Source organism: Balaenoptera acutorostrata, chromosome 4 (assembly GCF_949987535.1).
Source record: "Balaenoptera acutorostrata chromosome 4, mBalAcu1.1, whole genome shotgun sequence".
NCBI classification, from domain to species: domain Eukaryota; kingdom Metazoa; phylum Chordata; class Mammalia; order Artiodactyla; family Balaenopteridae; genus Balaenoptera; species Balaenoptera acutorostrata.
Window position 1 is genome coordinate 10,973,936 of NC_080067.1, and position 17,912 is coordinate 10,991,847.

General features: G+C 40.1%; 1 protein-coding gene across 2 annotated transcripts in view; it reads right to left on the reverse strand.

Moving 5' to 3' along the window:
• OXNAD1 (oxidoreductase NAD binding domain containing 1) overlaps positions 1-17,912 on the reverse strand; it is a 55,631-nt gene that overhangs the window by 13,208 nt on the left and 24,511 nt on the right. For both annotated transcript variants that reach the window (XM_007167009.2, XM_007167008.2), the window contains 2 exons: positions 14,714-14,820; positions 2,774-2,915 (listed from right to left, as the gene is read on the reverse strand). In XM_007167009.2, the coding sequence (XP_007167071.2) occupies positions 2,774-2,915; positions 14,714-14,820 (249 nt within the window). The remainder of the gene's footprint in view (positions 1-2,773; positions 2,916-14,713; positions 14,821-17,912) is intronic.

Genomic DNA, 17,912 nt, shown 5'->3' on the forward strand with positions numbered 1-17,912 from the left:
AATCCCACTCCTGGGCATATATCTAGAGAAAACTCTAATTTGAAAAGATACATGCACCGCAAAGTTCATAGCAGAACTATTCACAATAGCCAAGACATGGAAACAACCTAAATGTCCATCAACAGATGAATGGATAAAGAAGATGTGGTACATATATATGATGGAATACTACTCAGACATAAAAAAGAATGAAATAATGCCATTTGAAGCTACATGGATAGACCTAGAGATTATCATAGTAAGTGAAGTAAACCAGACAAAGACAAATATCGTATGATATCACTTGTATGTGGAATCTAAAAAAATAATACAAAAAAAACTATTTACAAAACAGAAATAGACTCACAGACATAGAAAACAAACTTATGGCCACCAAAGGGGAAAGCTAGGGAAGGGATAAATTAAGAGTTTGGGATTAACATACATATACTACTACTATATATAAGACAGATAAACAACAAGGACCTACTATATAGTACAGGGAACTATATTCAATATCTTGTAATAACCTATAATGGGAAAGAATCTGAAAAAGAATATATATATATGTGTGTGTGTGTATATATATATATATACACATATATATGTATAGCTGAGTCACTTTGCTGTACATCTGAAACTAACATAACATTGTAAATTAACTATAATTTTAAAAATTTCTTCATATAAAGAAAACCTTTTTTGTTAAAAAAATGCTAACAATCATCTGACAATGCAGGGTTGCCACAAACATTCAATTTGTAAAAGAACACAATTATCTGCAAAGTGCAGTAAAGTAAGGCGCAGTAAAACAAGGTCTGCCTGTATACTGTATGAATGTATTGATATCACAGTTTATTTATCCATTCACCTGCTGAGGGATGTTTTGGTTGTTTCTAGTTTTTGACAATTATGAATAGAACCGCTATAAACATTCATGTACAGGTTTTTATATGGACAATTCTTTTGTTTCTCTAGGATGAATACCCAGGAGTGGTACTGCTGGGTATTATGGTAAGTGTATACTTAGTTTCAAATGGAACTGCCAAAATATTTTCCAGGATGGCTGTAGTATCTTGCTTTCCGTCTAACAATATAAGCAATATAAAAGTTCCAGTTGCTCCACATCATTGGCAGCACTTGGTATTGTCGGTATTTTAAATTTTAGTCATTCCAATAGGTCTGTAGAGGTATCCCATTATATACGGTTTTAATCTGCATTTCCCTAATGGTTAATGATGCTGACCATTGTTTCATTGCTTATTTGCCATCCTTATGTCCTTTTTAGGGAAGTGTCTGTTCAATCCTTTGCCCATTTAAAAATTATGTTTGTTTTATTTTTGCTGCCTTTTGCAAGTTCTTTATATATTCGGGATATGAGTCCTTTGTTGGATATCTAATTTGCAAATACTTTCTCCTAGGCTGTGGCTTCTTTTTGAAAATTCTGTTATAGTGTATTTTGCAGAAAAAAATTTTTAATTTTGATTAAGTCCGATATATAAATCTTTCCTCTTAGGGATCTTGCTTTTGGTGTCATGTCTAAGAACTATCTGCCTACCCTGATGTTCAGAATATATCCTGTGTTTTCTTCTAAAACCTTTACTTAGACCTACAATATATTTTGAGTTAATTTTGAATATAACGTATGAGATTTAGGTTAATGTTCCTTTTTTTTGCATATGGATAGACAACTATTCCAGCACTATTTGTTGAAAAGGTTATCCTTTCTCCATTGAATTTCTTTAGCACCTCTGTCAAAAATCAAAAGGCCGTATGTGTGTCGGTCTATTGAACTCTTTAATCTGTTCCATTGATCTATATGTCTATCCCTTCACCAATACCACACTGTTTTTATTACTGTAGCTTTATTTTAATCTTAAATTTGAGTAATGTGATTCCTCCCCTGTTAGTCTTCTTTTTCAAAACTGTTTTTGCTACCCTAGTTCCTTTGCCCTTCCATATAAATTTTAAAATCAGTTTATTTGTATCTACAATATTTGCAATATAGCACATTCCTTTTTGGTAAAGGGGATAAGCAAGTGCCTGAGATGGGATGGAGGTTGTTGGTAAATATAGAAGGCACACTCTAGAAGTGAAGGGGATGGCAGTTAAAAAAAAGACAAAGGTCAGAAACTAAGAAGACAAATAACTGATCTGTTCTGAGCTCACTCTTTGTTATCAGAGTTCTAGTAGGTAATGAACAGCAGCACAGGGTTGTGTTGAGGTCCATGGTGAACCATGAATTATCAGCAGCAAATGTGGACTCCTTCTCAAGACCACATGTGAAGAGCTCTCCAGAGACTGAAATGGAGAGGCAGTGGCACCACAGGTTTAGCAGTGCTCAACTGGGCACGAGAAGTATGTAATCAGAGATTGTTTCCTCTCCAAATAATGAGAGAATGATTAGCCTAATGCCCTTCATTTAAGATGGTTAGGACAAAATAATCTGATTTATAGATTTACCAACTACAAGACACACACAGAGCCAATTTTCAAAAACGTACATATGAAGTAAAATGTTTTAATCCTAAAGCAGCATTCAACTGAATACTGTTTGGTGACCCAGAAGGTATTTCAAGACCCCAAAGTATCTTTGCATCATCCTTAGTGCATCAAAAAGGTTCTGCTTCTTTAACCTTGCTACAGTCTGAATTCTGGATGGAGGGGAGCTCTTTTTGAGCTTCTACCCTTTTCACGCAAGCCTAGGTTTCTTAGGTGGATTAAGTGAGCTGAACACAAATTCTGTGGGAGACAGAGATCCCAGATGTCCAAGTTTAAACAAAGGTTTGCTCACCTGATTGTGAATCCAGAGAGCAGGAGGGTGGTTTGTGTATTTCACTGCCAATTCTATCATTCTCTCTTGTTCTAGCAGTCTGGGGCTGGAGCATATTGAGAACCCACCAACCACAGAGACTCCTGGGATAAAGAAGTCAACCCTAAAAGGAAAGGCAAGTAAATGACTATTGTTGAAGCAATTTTAAAAGTGGGTAGTAAGGTAAACAAAACTGACAAACTTTTAGCTAGACTAAGAAAAAAGGAGAAAAAAATAAAATTACTAAAATCAAGAATGAATGATGGGACATAATCACCAACCTCACCAAAAAAAAAAAAAAAAAGATTACAAAGGAATTCTATGAATAAGATAAAAAATTAGTTAACTCAGATGAAATGGACGCATTCCTTGAAAGACACAAATTACTTAACTGGACTCAAGAAGAAACTGAAAATCTGAACAGACCCATAGTAAGTAAATGGATTGAATTAGTAATTTTAAAACTTCCCACAAGAAAAGAATAGGTCCAGATGGCAGCACTGGTGAACTCTACCAAACATTTAAAGAAGAATTAATGCTAATCTTTCACAAATACTTCCAAAAAACCCAGAAAAGAACATTTCCCAACTTATTCTATGAGGTCAGTTACCCTGATACCAAAACCAGACAAAGCTATCACAAGAAAAGAAACTATAGATCAACATCCCTTGTGAATACAGATGCAAAAATCCCAGGAATACAAGATTGGTTTAACATACAGAAATCAATCCAATGAAATAAACCCACTTAACAGAATAAAGGACAAAACCCATGTGATCATCTCAACAGATGCAAAAATGGCATCTGACAAAATTCAATACCCTTACATAATAAAAATACTCAACAAACCAGGAATCAATGTGAACTTCCTCAACACGATAAAGGCAACTATAAAATATCTACAGCCAACATCATATTTAACCTTGAAAGGCCAAAAACTCCCCCACTAAGAACAGAAACAAGACAAAGATGTCTGCTCTGACCACTTCTACTCAACATTGTACTAAAGGTTCTAGCCAAGGCAATTAAGCAAGAAAATGAAATAAAAGGCATCCAGATTGGAGGGAAAGAAGTTGCAGATGACTTAATATTGTATATAGAAAATTCCAAGGAATTTACTATAAATATATTAGACTAATAAGTTCAAATAAGGCTGCAGGATTTAAAATCAGTAATAAAAACCAATTTTACTTCTACACACTAGCAATGAACAATCTAAATGTGAAATTAAGAAAAATAATTCTATTTATAATAGAATAAAATAATAAAATAACTGGGAATAATCTTAAAAGAAGTTTAAGATTTGTACACTGAAAACTACAAAACATTGTTGAAAAAAATCAAAGAAGATCTAAATAAACAGAAAGGCTTCTCATGCTCATGGACTAGAAGACCTAACACTGTTAAGATGGCATTAGTGCCCAAAGTGATCTACAGATTCAATACAATACCTATCAAACCCTAGCTGGTTTCTTTGCAGAAACTGACAAGTTGATCATAAAACTGATATGAAATTCAAGGAAACCAGAATCATAGAAGAATAAATTTGGAGGATTCATACCTTCTGATTTCAAAACTTATTATAAATCTACAGTAATGAGGACACTGTGTACTGGTGTAAGGACAGGCGTATATATCAATGGCAAAGAACTGAGAATCCAGAAATAAGCTCTTAGATTTATGGTTGATTTTCAACAACAATACCAACACAATTCAATGGCAAAAGAATAGTCTTTTCAACAAATCGTGCTGGTTTTGTAGTAATCTATAAGGGAAAAGAACCTGAAAAAGAATATATATATATATATGTGTGTGTGTGTGTGTGTGTGTGTGTATATATATATATATATATATATATATATATATATATATATATATATATAAAAATAACTAAATCACTTTGCTGTACACCTGAAACTAACACACCATCGTAAATCAACTATACTTCAATTAAAACAAACAAACAACAAGTGGTGCTGTGACAACTGAATAGCCACACAAAAAGAATAAAGTTGGACCCCTACCTCACAGCATATACAAACATTAACTCAGATCACAGACTTAAATATAAAAGCTAAAATTATAAACTCTTAGAAGACTTACACAGGAGTAACTCTTCATGGCAACAGATACTTAGAAATGACACTAAAACACAAAGGTCAAAGAAAAAATGGAGAAACCAGACTGCATAAAAGGAAAAACTTTGTGCCACAAATGATACCATCAAGAAAAGATGACCCTCAGAATGGGAGAAAATATTTTCAAATCATGTATCTAATAAGGGACTTGGATACACATTATATAAAGAACTCTTAACAAGTCAGTAATAAAAAGACAACTCAAGTAAAAAATGGGCAAAGGATTTGTACAAACGTTTCTCCAAAGAAGATATACAAATGGTTAATAAGTACATGAAAAATGAAGATATACAAATGGTTAATAAGTACATGAAAAATCCTCAACATCATTAGTTATTAGGGAAAGGCAAATCAAAATCACCATGGGCTATCACTTCACACTCACTAGGATGGATGGCTAATCAAAAAGACAATACCAAGTGTGAGTGAGGATCAGAGAAATCAGAACCCTTACACATCGCTGATGGGAATGTAAAATGGTCTTGCCACTTTAGAAAACAATTTGGCAGTGCCTGAAAATGTTAAACATGTGTGACCAGCAATTCCACTCCTAGGTATATACCGAAGAGAAAAAAATATATATGTCCACTCAAAAACATGTACATGAATGTTCATAGCAGCATTATTGATAATAGTCTAAAAGTTTCAAAATAATCTAAACATCTGTCAACTGATAAATGCATAAACAAAATGTGGTACATCCACACGACGGAATTAAATACTGATCACATGCCACCACATCGATGGACAATGAAATTATGTTAAGTTAAAGAAACCAGTCACAAAAAAAGATCACATATTGTATATTTCTATTGATATTAAATGTCCAGAATAGGCAAATCTGCAAAGACAGAAAGTAGAACAGTGGTTGCCTAAGAGGGTGAGGATGGGGACTGAATGATAATCAGTACAGAGTTTCTTTCTGGGATGATGAGAACGTTGTAAAATTTGTCTGGGCTGATTGATCACTGTACAGTTCTGTGAATATATGAGAAATCACTGAACTGTACACTTTAAATGCGTGAATTTTATGATATGTAAAGTATATCTCAATAAAAGTTTTTAAAAAGTGTGGGGAAAAAAATGGCAACAAACACTCTCTCACTGGCATTTGAAAAACTAAACAGGCTGATGCGGGCTCCTAAGTTCCAAGAGTCTCATTTTCCTTCTCTTCTAACCATTCTCCTGTAGTCGAGAACTCTTGTGAGTCTCAAGCCTTCTACTGAATTGAATTCTACGCCACAGAAACTTTTTTTTGGGGAGGGGGGCGGATTCTAGGAAATGCAACAAATCTAGTCACATAACAAGGAAAGAGAAACTTATTAGAAACTGGGACCACAGGAAATTCTCATCTCCATGCCCAGGAAACTCAAATATCCAATATAGCTGTTTCTCAGCCATCAAAGAGCGATAGTATTAAAAAAAAGCAATAGTATCATTTCCCTCCAGTTGCTTCCCTACCAGCAGGCTTACACGAAAAGCACTTGATGTTCTCTCCTGATTTGATCTATGTATGGCCTTAAAAGATGTTCTCTTCTCATCTCTGGCCTTAGATATCTGGTCATTTTTTTATAGTCTTAGAAAACCAGTTCTGGACTGGAAGTGCTCCAGAAAAGGCCCCCAGGCTGTTTTTGCATTTATTCACTTCCTTCTTTCCCATGAATACTCTAATTTCCCTTCCATTTCAGACAAGATACAAATTTTAAAAGACTATAGCTAACATTTATTAACACAGTTGCTATGTGCTTTCAGAGAAGAGGTAAATGGCATCTCCATAGCTTGTGTGTTTAAAAAAATTAATCTCTGAGCTACTTTTGCTGCTTTATCTCCTGAACTATAGCACCCTCTGCTGCTTGATGGTGATAAAGACCTTTCTCTCAGGTGAGTGAAAGGGAATCCCTCTTCTCTAGTAACTCTGGAAACCCTTTGCCTTTAAAAGGACTCCTTCAGGAAATGCTACAGAAGAACCTCAGCTGAATGGACTTAAGAAAATATGTACAATACATAAAACATAAAACAATAATAAAACATCTTTCCAAGAAAGAATTAAGTTTTAAACACACAAGTGTGCGCGCGCACATGCACCCCTTTAAAAATGCCCTCTGCAGGATTAGCACCCAGATGAGTGAGTACATGAAGAGCAGAGAGAAAGGACCTAGTTCTGTAGTGAAGCGCACATATCCACATCCAATGTGACACACCAGGCAGCCCCATCCTGCCCCAGGGCCCAGCACAGAGCAGGCACACAAACCACAGCCGAATGAAAATGCTTTACCCCGAGATCCCAAAACTCTTTAGCCGTCAGCTACCGTACTCGGCAAACGTGACAGATGGCATCTGCCCACCATGAACAGGCACTGGGGTTGGTGTTGCAGGTAAAGATGCAACTATGTCTTGGTTCCTGCCCTCAAAAAACTCCCAAATGGGAGGAAAATTAACAAATAAACACGATTAATGGGGCTATGAAAAAATCTGCTTGGCAGAGAGAAAACGCTCATCATTTGAGATCTGTCTGGAAGTACCTATACTTAGTACAGGTTTCTTCTTAGCTCCAACATATGTGATCCTGATTTTCTCAGGAAAATACTAATAAAGCCGCTGCTTTATTTAAAAAAAAAAAACTTGCTTGGGGGGTGGGGCGTGGGGAGGGGAGGCGAGGAAGAAGTAGTCAGTTCCACTAGGGGTGGAGGAATTAGGAAGGACTTCACAGAGGAGTCCTGAAGGACAGTGCTCATAAGACAAGCAGTGGAGGAGGACACCATGTGAACAAAGACGCCGAGGAGCGCAGCACTTCCTCAGTGTGGCCCTGTGAGTCAGCGCTGCGAGGCCGTCTATAACCGTCTACAGCGCAGCTGCCCTGCCAGCGGGTGGCGGGGGGAAGAGTCCTATTTCTCTAATCTTGCTCCTCTAATCACTTTCTTCTCAGTGTCCTCCTCCTCTTAGTACAGCCCAGTCACTTGCAAGCATAGGACCTTGTGTTATCTTGTACGAAGTCAGAGACACACCTTTCTCCCTCCAAAAACGCTTGGGCCTTGCTCCCCGGGGTGTGTTCTGTGCACAGCCCAGGTGTGGAGCTCGCACTGACTGTACACGAGGGGCGGCATCACAGGGAGTGGAGCTGTGCACTCGCCCACTCCTCGCACGTCTGCTGCTCTTCCAACAACAGCCTCACTGCAGGGGAACTGGCAGAGGAGCTAAGAGTTACAATCTGTCCCTTGGGCCTCACCAACACAGATGATCTAACTGACTGTGAAGCATTGGCTACAACAAAAAACAAAACAAACTCTGCCTGACATACCCCAAGACACAAAAATATTACTATTCCCTGTTTAAAGACATGGAAACGGAAGCCCAGAGCAAGAAGGAAGCCGCCCACATCACAGAGCCAGCAGGTAGCAAAGCGAGCCTTTGGACCAGGCGGTCTGCGAAGCACAAGGCGTGTGACGCTATGATACAGCCTCCCAGGGGGACAGACCCAACATTGGTGATATTACCAAATCCATTCACTGATACAGTGTATGTGACACCCACCCTGAGTGATTTTATCTTGAGGCTCACAGGGAAACCCTATTTCTATGTATATCACCAGAGAACGATGACATTTTTCTTATCAGATAACAGTTTGCAAACTTACAGTTTGCAAGTGTTAACACACTCGCACGCACACCATGGGAGCAGCAGTGTAACAAAGGCATAGGCTTTTTCTAATCAGGACGCTGGGGTCAGAGTCTTGGCACAATTCTGAGTTGGAGGCAGGGAGATAATGGTGTGCACAGGACACAAACACTTCCCCAGAAGGGAAATGTGGAAAGATAGATCATTACAATTAACGTTTGCACTTTTCAATGTAATAACTGCTCAACTAGTTTGGAAGGGTAAAAACGCTGCCCTCCCCCCTAAGACAGCCCAAATTCACTTAATATGTATCACTGAACATGTGCAAAGATTGCAGTAAATTGCTTCACAAACGCAAATTATTGCAATCAGCATCTTGTTTTCTAGTTCTAAATTCAAAGGCAAACTATTAACACAAGACTGCTAACTCTTGCTATTATCACATTTGCTATTATCACACATCCTCCTTCTAACAAAACCACATTTCCAGATGGACTGCCAAAATTAGTCAAGTGACTCCTAAGAAAGACGACCAAGATTGACATGCCAGAAATTCATTTAGAAATGAATGCTTTATTTAAATAAAGGAAACAGACACCCAAACACACCTTTCCTAAGGAAATACAAGTTTTTATTTACAATTCAACTTGAATCCCAGCTCAGTGAGGCCATTTGTGGCAACAGTGGGACAGCTGGGCTGTTACCTTGTCAGCACACTGACCAGCTCTCAGAGTCCTGAGTGTGATGTGGTCTGGGCCCCATGGGGGATCCTGATAATAAATTCAGCAAAATATTTCAACTCAACCCAGACAAGTTATGAGGGACACAGGAATTCAGACGAGAGGATGGGAAGCTCTGTGACATACCTGGTTAGAATAACCAGTTTCAGACTGCTGTGTTTACTCTGCATTTGACATAAAGAAGACCGACTTTTAAAAATGGATCAACCCCCGGCAACACATAACTGAAGCACATTAGATTACTGCAGTGCAATCTATTAGCAGCCATTCCTGCAGAATGTAATCAGAGTTGTCAAGTCCTCAGACCACAACTAGCTGCTCTATTTCAATCTGGAAAACTCAAGAAGTTCTGGAAGGTACTCCTTGGCATGAGCCCTCCCAGAGTCCACCATTAGCCCCACCAAAAAGCCAGGTAGGCTCCAGTGCTGGGTCACCTCAGGCCAAACAACCAACAGGGAGGGCACTCACCCCACCCATCAGCAGACAAGCAGATTAAAGTTTTACTGAGCTCTGCCCACCAGAGCAACACCCAGCTATACCCAACAACAGTCCCTCCCATCAGGAAGCTTGCACAAGCCTCTTAGATAGCCTCATCCACCAGAAGGCAGAGAGCAGAAGCAAGGCAAGAAGAACTACAATTCTGCAGCCTGTGGAACGAAAACCACATTCACAGAAAGATAGACAACATGAAAAGGCAGAGGGCTATGTACCAGATGAAGGAACAAGATAAAACCCCAGAAAAACAATGAAGTGGAGACAGGCAACCTTCCAGAACAAGAATTCAGAATAAAGATAGTGAAGATGATCCAGGATCTTGGAAAAAGAATAGAGGCAAAGATCAAGAAGACGCAAGAAACGTTTAACAAAGACCTAGAAGAATTAAAGAACAAACAGAGATGAACAATACAATAACTGAAATGAAAAATACACTAGAAGGAATCAATAGCAGAATAACTGAGGCAGAAAAAAGGATAAGTGATCCGGAAGACATAATGGTGGAATTCACTGCCACAGAACAGAATAAAGAAAAGAGAATGAAAAGAAATAAAGACAGCCTAAGAGACCTCTGGGACAACATTAAACGTACCAACATTCGCATTATAGGGGTCCCAGAAGAAGAAGAGAGAGAGAAAGGACCCGAGAAAATATTTGAAGAGATTATACACAAAAACTTGCCTAACATGGGAAAGGAAATAGCCACCCAAGTCCAGGAAGCACAGAGAGTCACAGGCAGGATAAACCAAGGACAAACATGCCAAGACACATAGTAATCAAACTGACAAAAATTAAAGGCAAAGAAAAATTATTAAAAGCAACAAGGGAGGGGCTTCCCTGCTGGCGCAGTGGTTGAGGATCCACCTGCCAATGCAGGGGACGTGGGTTCAAGCCCTGGTCCGGAAAGATCCCACATGCTGCGGAGCAACTAAGCCCACGCACCACAGCTACTGAGGCCGCACTCTAGAGTCCGCAAGCCACAACTACTGAAGCCCAAGTGCCTAGAGCCCATGCTCTGCAACAAGAGAAGCCACCGCAATGAGAAGCCTGTGCACCGCAACGAAGAGGAGCCCCAGCTCACCGCAACTAGAGAAAGTCCACGTGCAGCAATGAAGACGCAGCACAACCCAAAATAAATAAATAAATGAATAAATAAATAAATAAATTTATTTTTAAAAAAAGCAACAAGGGAAAAACGTCAAATAACATACAAGGGAACTCCCATGAAGTTAACAGCTGATCTCTCAGCAGAAACTCTACAAGCCAGAAGAGAGTGGCACGATATATTTAAAGTGATGAAAGGGAAGAACCTACAACCAAGATTACTCTACCTGGCAAGGATCTCATTCAGATTCAATGGAGAAGTCAAAAGCTTTACAGACAAGCAAAAGCTAAGAGAATTCAGCACCACCAAACCAGCTCTACAACAAATGCTAAAGGAACTTCTCTAAGTGGGAAACACAAGACAAGAAAAGGATCTACAAAAACAAACCCAAAACATTAAGAAAATAGTAATAGGAACATACATATCGATAATTACCTCAAACGTGAATGCATTAAATGCTCCAACCAAAAGACACAGGCTCACTGAATGGATACAAAAAAAAAAAACCCATATGTATGCTGCCTACAAGAGAGCCACTTCAGAGCTAGGGACACATACAGACTGAAAGCGAGGGGATGGAAAAAGATATTCCATGCAAATGGAAATCAGAAGAAAACTGAAGTAGCAATACTCGTATCAGATAAAACAGACTTTAAAATAAAGAATGTTACAAGAGACAAGGAAGGACACTACATAATGAGCAAAGGATCAATCCAAGAAGAAGCTGTAATGATTATAAATATATATGCACCCCGCATAGGAGCACCTCAATACATAAGGCAAATGCTAACAGCTGTAAAAGAGGAAATCAACAGTAACACAATAATAGTGGGGGACTTTAACACCTCATTTACACCAAAGGACAGATCATCCAAACAGAAAATTAATAAGGAAACACAAGCTTTAAGTGACACAACAGAACAGATAGATTTGATATTGATAGGACATTCCATCCGAAAATAGCAGATTACACTTTCTTCTCAAGTGAACACAGAACATTCTCCAGGATAGATCACATCTTGGGTCACAAACCAAGCCTCGGTAAATTTAAGAAAACTGAAATCATATCAAGCATCTTTTCCGACCACAAGGCTATGAGATTAGAAATCAATTACAGGGGGAGAAAACATAAAAAACACAAACACGTGGAGGCTAAACAATACGTTACTAAATAACCAAGAGATCACTGAATATGATCATCTCAATAGATGCAGAAAAGGCTTTTGACAAAATCCAACACCCATTTATGATAAAAACTCTCCAGGAAGTGGACATAGAGGGAACCTTCCTCAACATAATAAAGGCCATATACGACAAACCCACAGCAAACATCATTCTCAATGGTGAAAAACTGAAAGCATTTCTTCTAAGATCAGGAACAAGACAAGGATGTCTGCTCTCGCCACTATTATTCAACACAATTTTGGAAGTCCTAGCCATGGCAATCAGAGAAGAAAAAGAAATAAAAGGAATAGAAACGGGAAAAGAAGAAGTAAAACTGTCACTGCTTGCAGATGACATGATACTATACATAGAGAATCCTAAAGATGCCACCAGAAAACTACTAGAGCTAATCAATGAATTTGGTAAAGTTGCAGGATATAAAATTAATGCACAGAAATTTCTGGCATTCCTATACACTAACAATGAAAGATCAGAAAGAGAAATTAAGGAAACAATCCCATTCACCACTGCAACAAAAAGAATAAAATATCTAGGAATAAACCTACCTAAGGAAGTAAAAGACCTGTACTCAGAAAACTATAAAACACTGATGAAAGAAATCAAAGATGACACAAACAGATGGAGAGATATACCAAGTTCTTAGATTGGAAGAATCAATATTGTGAAAATGACTCCACTACCCAAAGCAATCTACAGATTCGATGCAATCCTTATCAAATTACCAATGGCATTTTTCACAGAACTAGAACAAAAAAATCTTAAAATTTGTATGAAGACACAAAAGACCCCGAATAGCCAAAGGAATCTTGAGGGAAAAAAATGGAGCTGGAGGAATCAGGCTCCCTGACTTCAGACTATACTACAAAGCTACAGTAATCAAGACAACATGGTACTGGCACAAAAACAGAAATATAGACCAATGGAACGGGATAGAAAGACCAGAGATAAACCCACACACCCATGGTCAACTAATCTGTGACAAGGGAGGCAAGGATATACAATGGAGAAAAGACATTCTCTTCAATAAGTGGTGCTGGGAAAACTGGACAGCTCCATGGAAAAGAATGAAATTAGAACACTCCCTGACACCATACACAAAAACAAGCTCAAAACGGATTAAAGACCTAAATGTAAGATGAGACACTATAAAACTCTTAGAGAAAAATATAGGGAGAACACTCTTTGACATAAATCACAGCAAGATCTTTTTTGACCCACATCCTAGAGTAATGGAAATAAAAACGAAAATAAACAAATGGGACCTAATTAAACTTAAAAGCTTTTGCACAGCAAAGGAACCTATAAACAAGACAAAATGCAACCCTCAGAATGGGAGAAAATATTTGCAAACGAATCAACGGACAAAGAATTAATCTCCAAAACACATAAACAGCTCATGCAGCTCAATATTAAAAAAACAAACAACCCAATCCAAAAATGGGCAGAAGACCTAAATAGACATCTCTCCAATGAAGACATACAGATGGCCAAGAGGCAAATGAAAAGCTGCTCAACATCACTAATTATTAGAGAAATATAAATCAAAACCACAGCGAGGTATCACCTCACACCAGTTAGAATAGGCATCATCAGAAAATCTACAAATGAAAAATGCTGGAGAGGGTGTGGAGAAAAGGGAACCAACCCTCTTGCTCTGTTGGTGGGAATGTAAATTGATACAGCCACTATGGAGAACAGTATGGAGGTTCCTTAAAAAACTAAAAATAGAATTACCATATGACCCAGCAATCCCACTACTGGGCATATTACCAGAGAAAACCATAATTCAAAAGGACACATGCACCCCAATGTTCCTTGCAGCACTATTTACAATAGCCAAGTCATGGAAGCAACCTAAATGCCTATCAACAGACAAATGGATAAAGAAGATCTGGTACAGATATACAAAGGAATATTACTCAGTCATAAAAAAGGAACAAAACTGGATCATTTGTAGAGATGTGGATGGACGTAGAGACTGTCATACAGAGTGAAGTAAGTCAGAAAGAGAAAAACAAATATTGTATATTAATGCATACATGTGGAATCTAGAAAAATGGTACAGATGAACTGGTTTGCAAGGCAGAAATAGAGACACAGATGTAGAGAACAAACAATGTAGACAACAAGGGGGGGAGGTGGGATGAACTGGCAGATTGGGATTGACATATATACACCAATATGTATAAAATAGATAAATAATAAAAACCGGCTGTATAAAAAATAAATACATAAAATAAAAATTTTTTAAAAAGTGTATCAACCCCCAGCAACACATAACTGAAGCAGATTAGATTACTGCAGTGCATTCTATTAGCAGCCATTCCTGCAGAATGTAATTATCAGAGCCATCGGGTCCTCGGACCACAACTAGCTGCTTTGTTTCAATCTGGAAAACTCAAGGCAGCAATTTTCATGTATGACTGAGAGGGTCATGGGCTCAAAACCAAGGTGAGCTGAGGATAGGAAATGAATCAGATTCTCCATGCCAAAAAGAGGCTCAGGCCGAATGGAGACGCTCTAGAATTCCTACTCCCTGGGAGAAACAGTAGCCATAGAAGTCCTTTCCAGAAGGAAAAACAAGCTCTTGTATCTGATGGCACCTCGAACACACACACACTTAGGAAACAGAAGAGCCACTTACCACTGGCCGGCTTTAAAAGAAAAGTCTTTATCAGCGACAAGCAGGCGGAGCCTCTTCACAGACGGGGACTCATCAGCTGCTCCACACACCTTAGCTGCTGACACGACCTGGAGCCAAAAGACCACAGTGGCTGAGGTTAGGTGCCCACAACTCAGGGACAAACTGTGGCTTTCTGGTAGGTAGGTTTTTGGGTTTTTTTAAAATCTACAAAGATGTGGGTTTTGAAAATTGCAAAACAAGGTGAAGCACACTTTGCTTTAGAATTCTGCCTACCACCAGGTGAACAAATTTTAATTATTTTGGGAGAATTTTATTCTGCATACAAAACTCACCTCTGAAAGGGACCGTTTAACAAGCGTGTATTTGTGGAGCGTGCGGTGTGTGCCACGCACGAGGCTGGGTGCTCTGGGGAAGAGCCGGGGCACCGGAGCCCCATGCAGCCCTGCCTGGAGCCTGACTGCTCTGTCGGCGCTATGCACGCAAATGAGACCGTCAGCCACAAGCCTGTGTTTGTTCTGAGCCCACCAGAAGCCCACGCCAAGCTGACTTCAGAAATTAAAAGCAAGCACTTAGAAAACTTTTTTTTTTTTTAAGCAATTTTCACAGAGTAAATTGTGTGCCTGTTTAATCTAATAACAGACAACAAATTGGGTTTGTACTCCTTGTGCTTTTGTTTTCTTCATTTATTTTTTCTAATTCATTTTTTATTATATTTTACAAGATATAAACAGTTCACAACCTTCAAACAACAAAAACGGCCCTTTGCTACAGATCGTTGGAGAAACACTATTTTAAACGATGTATCTGATTTCTAGGAAATCCTAAAAAGGTCTGAGTCAGGTACTCTTCAGTTCAGTGACATCCATGCCTCCAACACCCCTCAAATTCCAAAGGCCTCTACTTCCTACATTCCTTGTTTCTTCCGCCTGTGGGTTTCTCTTCCTCCCAAACCTGGGATTTCTTCACAACAGGAGAGAAAAGACAATATGACTCTTTCCTCCACCTACTGCCCTTCAGCTCCACTTCTGGCAGCAAACCAAATCAGTAGCAGGTGACCAAACACAGCCCTTCTCCTTGACCGTGTTACCTTCACAGCTCCATTAGGGGGCGCCTTGGGAATCTGTCGAGGTCAGTGAGCCTCCCACCCTAATGCTAGCTCCCCTAGCCCCTTTTTTCCAATAGGACCAAGTCCAGTCAAACTATCAGTGGGAGACAATCCTTAAAAATCCACAGGAAAATTCTCCAGATGATGATGGTCTCTCTCGCTACCTCAACAAACCTCTTAAAATGTTCTCCCTTTCTCTTGCTCCTGTAAAATCCCCTGCCTCTCTTTCTCTGTATTTTTGCCAGTCCTCTCTCTCCTCCTCTCCCTGAGAGCAAGTCGGGTGAATATCCGCTCTGGAGCCTCTGAGCCTGGCCCCACCCCCGCCCTGCATGAAACGCTGCTTCACCAGCTCCCACCAGCCTTTCCTCCACGTTCAACCTGCCCCTCTAGACCCCCTGACTCATCAGACATGATGTCTAATGCTAACTGCTCATCCTCAACAATTCAGCAGCGAAAAGGAAGCAGCAGAACAGCACAGGCTCTACAGCTAGACTGCTCGGTACTGAAGCCTGGTGCCACCACCTACCCGCCGTGTGACCCTGGGCACACGTGTGACCCGAGGCCGCCTCAGCTGGGAGATGAGAAAAACAGCACCCGTACCTCACAGAGTTGGTGGGAGGATTAAAGGAGACAACACATGCAAAGCGCACATAACGCTGCTGGCCCATAGTAAGTGCTCATTAAGTGTCTGTTTTAAGGTATCTTATTGCATTAATTATAATGAATTTATCAGTATTTATTTGTTATTACAAGAAATCTCACACTTTATCCATTTACGATCGCACATGCCACCTCGCCAGTGCCGCCATGCAGGGCCTCGCAGGCCAAGCACCGCACACCCCAGGGAGCTGTTCTCATGGACGACAATACAGACTATAAAGCATGGTGGTCTTGGTACCACAGCCTATTCATTGTTTTGCTAGAACAAACTTAAAAGCCATACTGTCTTTAAAAGCTATTCTGGAAATCTTGCCTTTAACACTGGCCTCTACTTTTACTTCTTTATCCGACAGAACCTTCCCTGTTCCCTTGATGCTCTCTGCACCCACGGGAAACCTGGCTTCCACTCTCCTGTGACTTCTCCCAAGCTTGGTGGATGTCTTGCCGAACAACCAAACTCAACATCCAGCCTCAGTTCTCAGCCTCCCTTCTGAGCCTCCCTGCTCTCTCTGAATTTGATGCTTCCTACTTCCTTTCCATCCTGAAGCACCCTCCTTGCCTGGGACAGCTGACACTGAACTCTCCCGGTGCCCTCCTGCCTCTCTGACCTGGTCCTCCTGCCCCTTCTCCGCTCCTCCTCCCACTTCCTTACCAGGCGCTTCCTCTGAACTGCCTCACTCCTGCTCCCTCTTCACCTCCGGGCTGAGGCCCTCAAGCACTGCCAAAGCCACGAACCCTCCACCCCAATTCACCATCACTTTCCTGCCAATCACAGGCCCACATCTACACGCCCCTGTAAAAACAGCCAACGTCTGAGGAGCGTTTATCCCAGGTGTATGCCAGGTGCTGAGCTAAATGTTTTATGTGCGTTAATTCATTCAGCTAATATGAATAACCATATTCTATCCCGAGAGACAGTATTGTTACCCTCCATTCTGCAGATGAGGAAATGGAAAGGTTCAGTAACTTGCTCAAGATCACTCAGGAATGGCCGTGTCAGGATTCACACCCAGGTGTGCTTGGCCCTTGACCACCTGAAAGTCCTGATCCAATGGCAAACTCACTGATGTGCACAACTAAACCCAGCATATTCATTCCTTCCACAAACCCTTCTTGAGCTTGGTGCCTGGCGCTGGAGGTGCAGAGGTGGAGAAGGCTGCTCCTGCCCTCAGAGGGCCCCGCAAAAGCAGCCGCCTTTCACGACCAGGGTTTCAATTCTGGATCGACCTTGGAGTCAGCAAGTCAAATCCATGATCGACTGGTACCCGCACACACAGTCTTTGGTTCATCGCTAACACAGGCCAGTTCCACGAATTCAGCTCACGCCTCTTCCTCTCCTTGCTCACCCACCACCATCCTAAGCCAAGAACTCTGTTCTTCTCACTTGAATTTCTGCCTCAGCCTCCTTCTTATCTCTCTCAAAACAGCCAACAG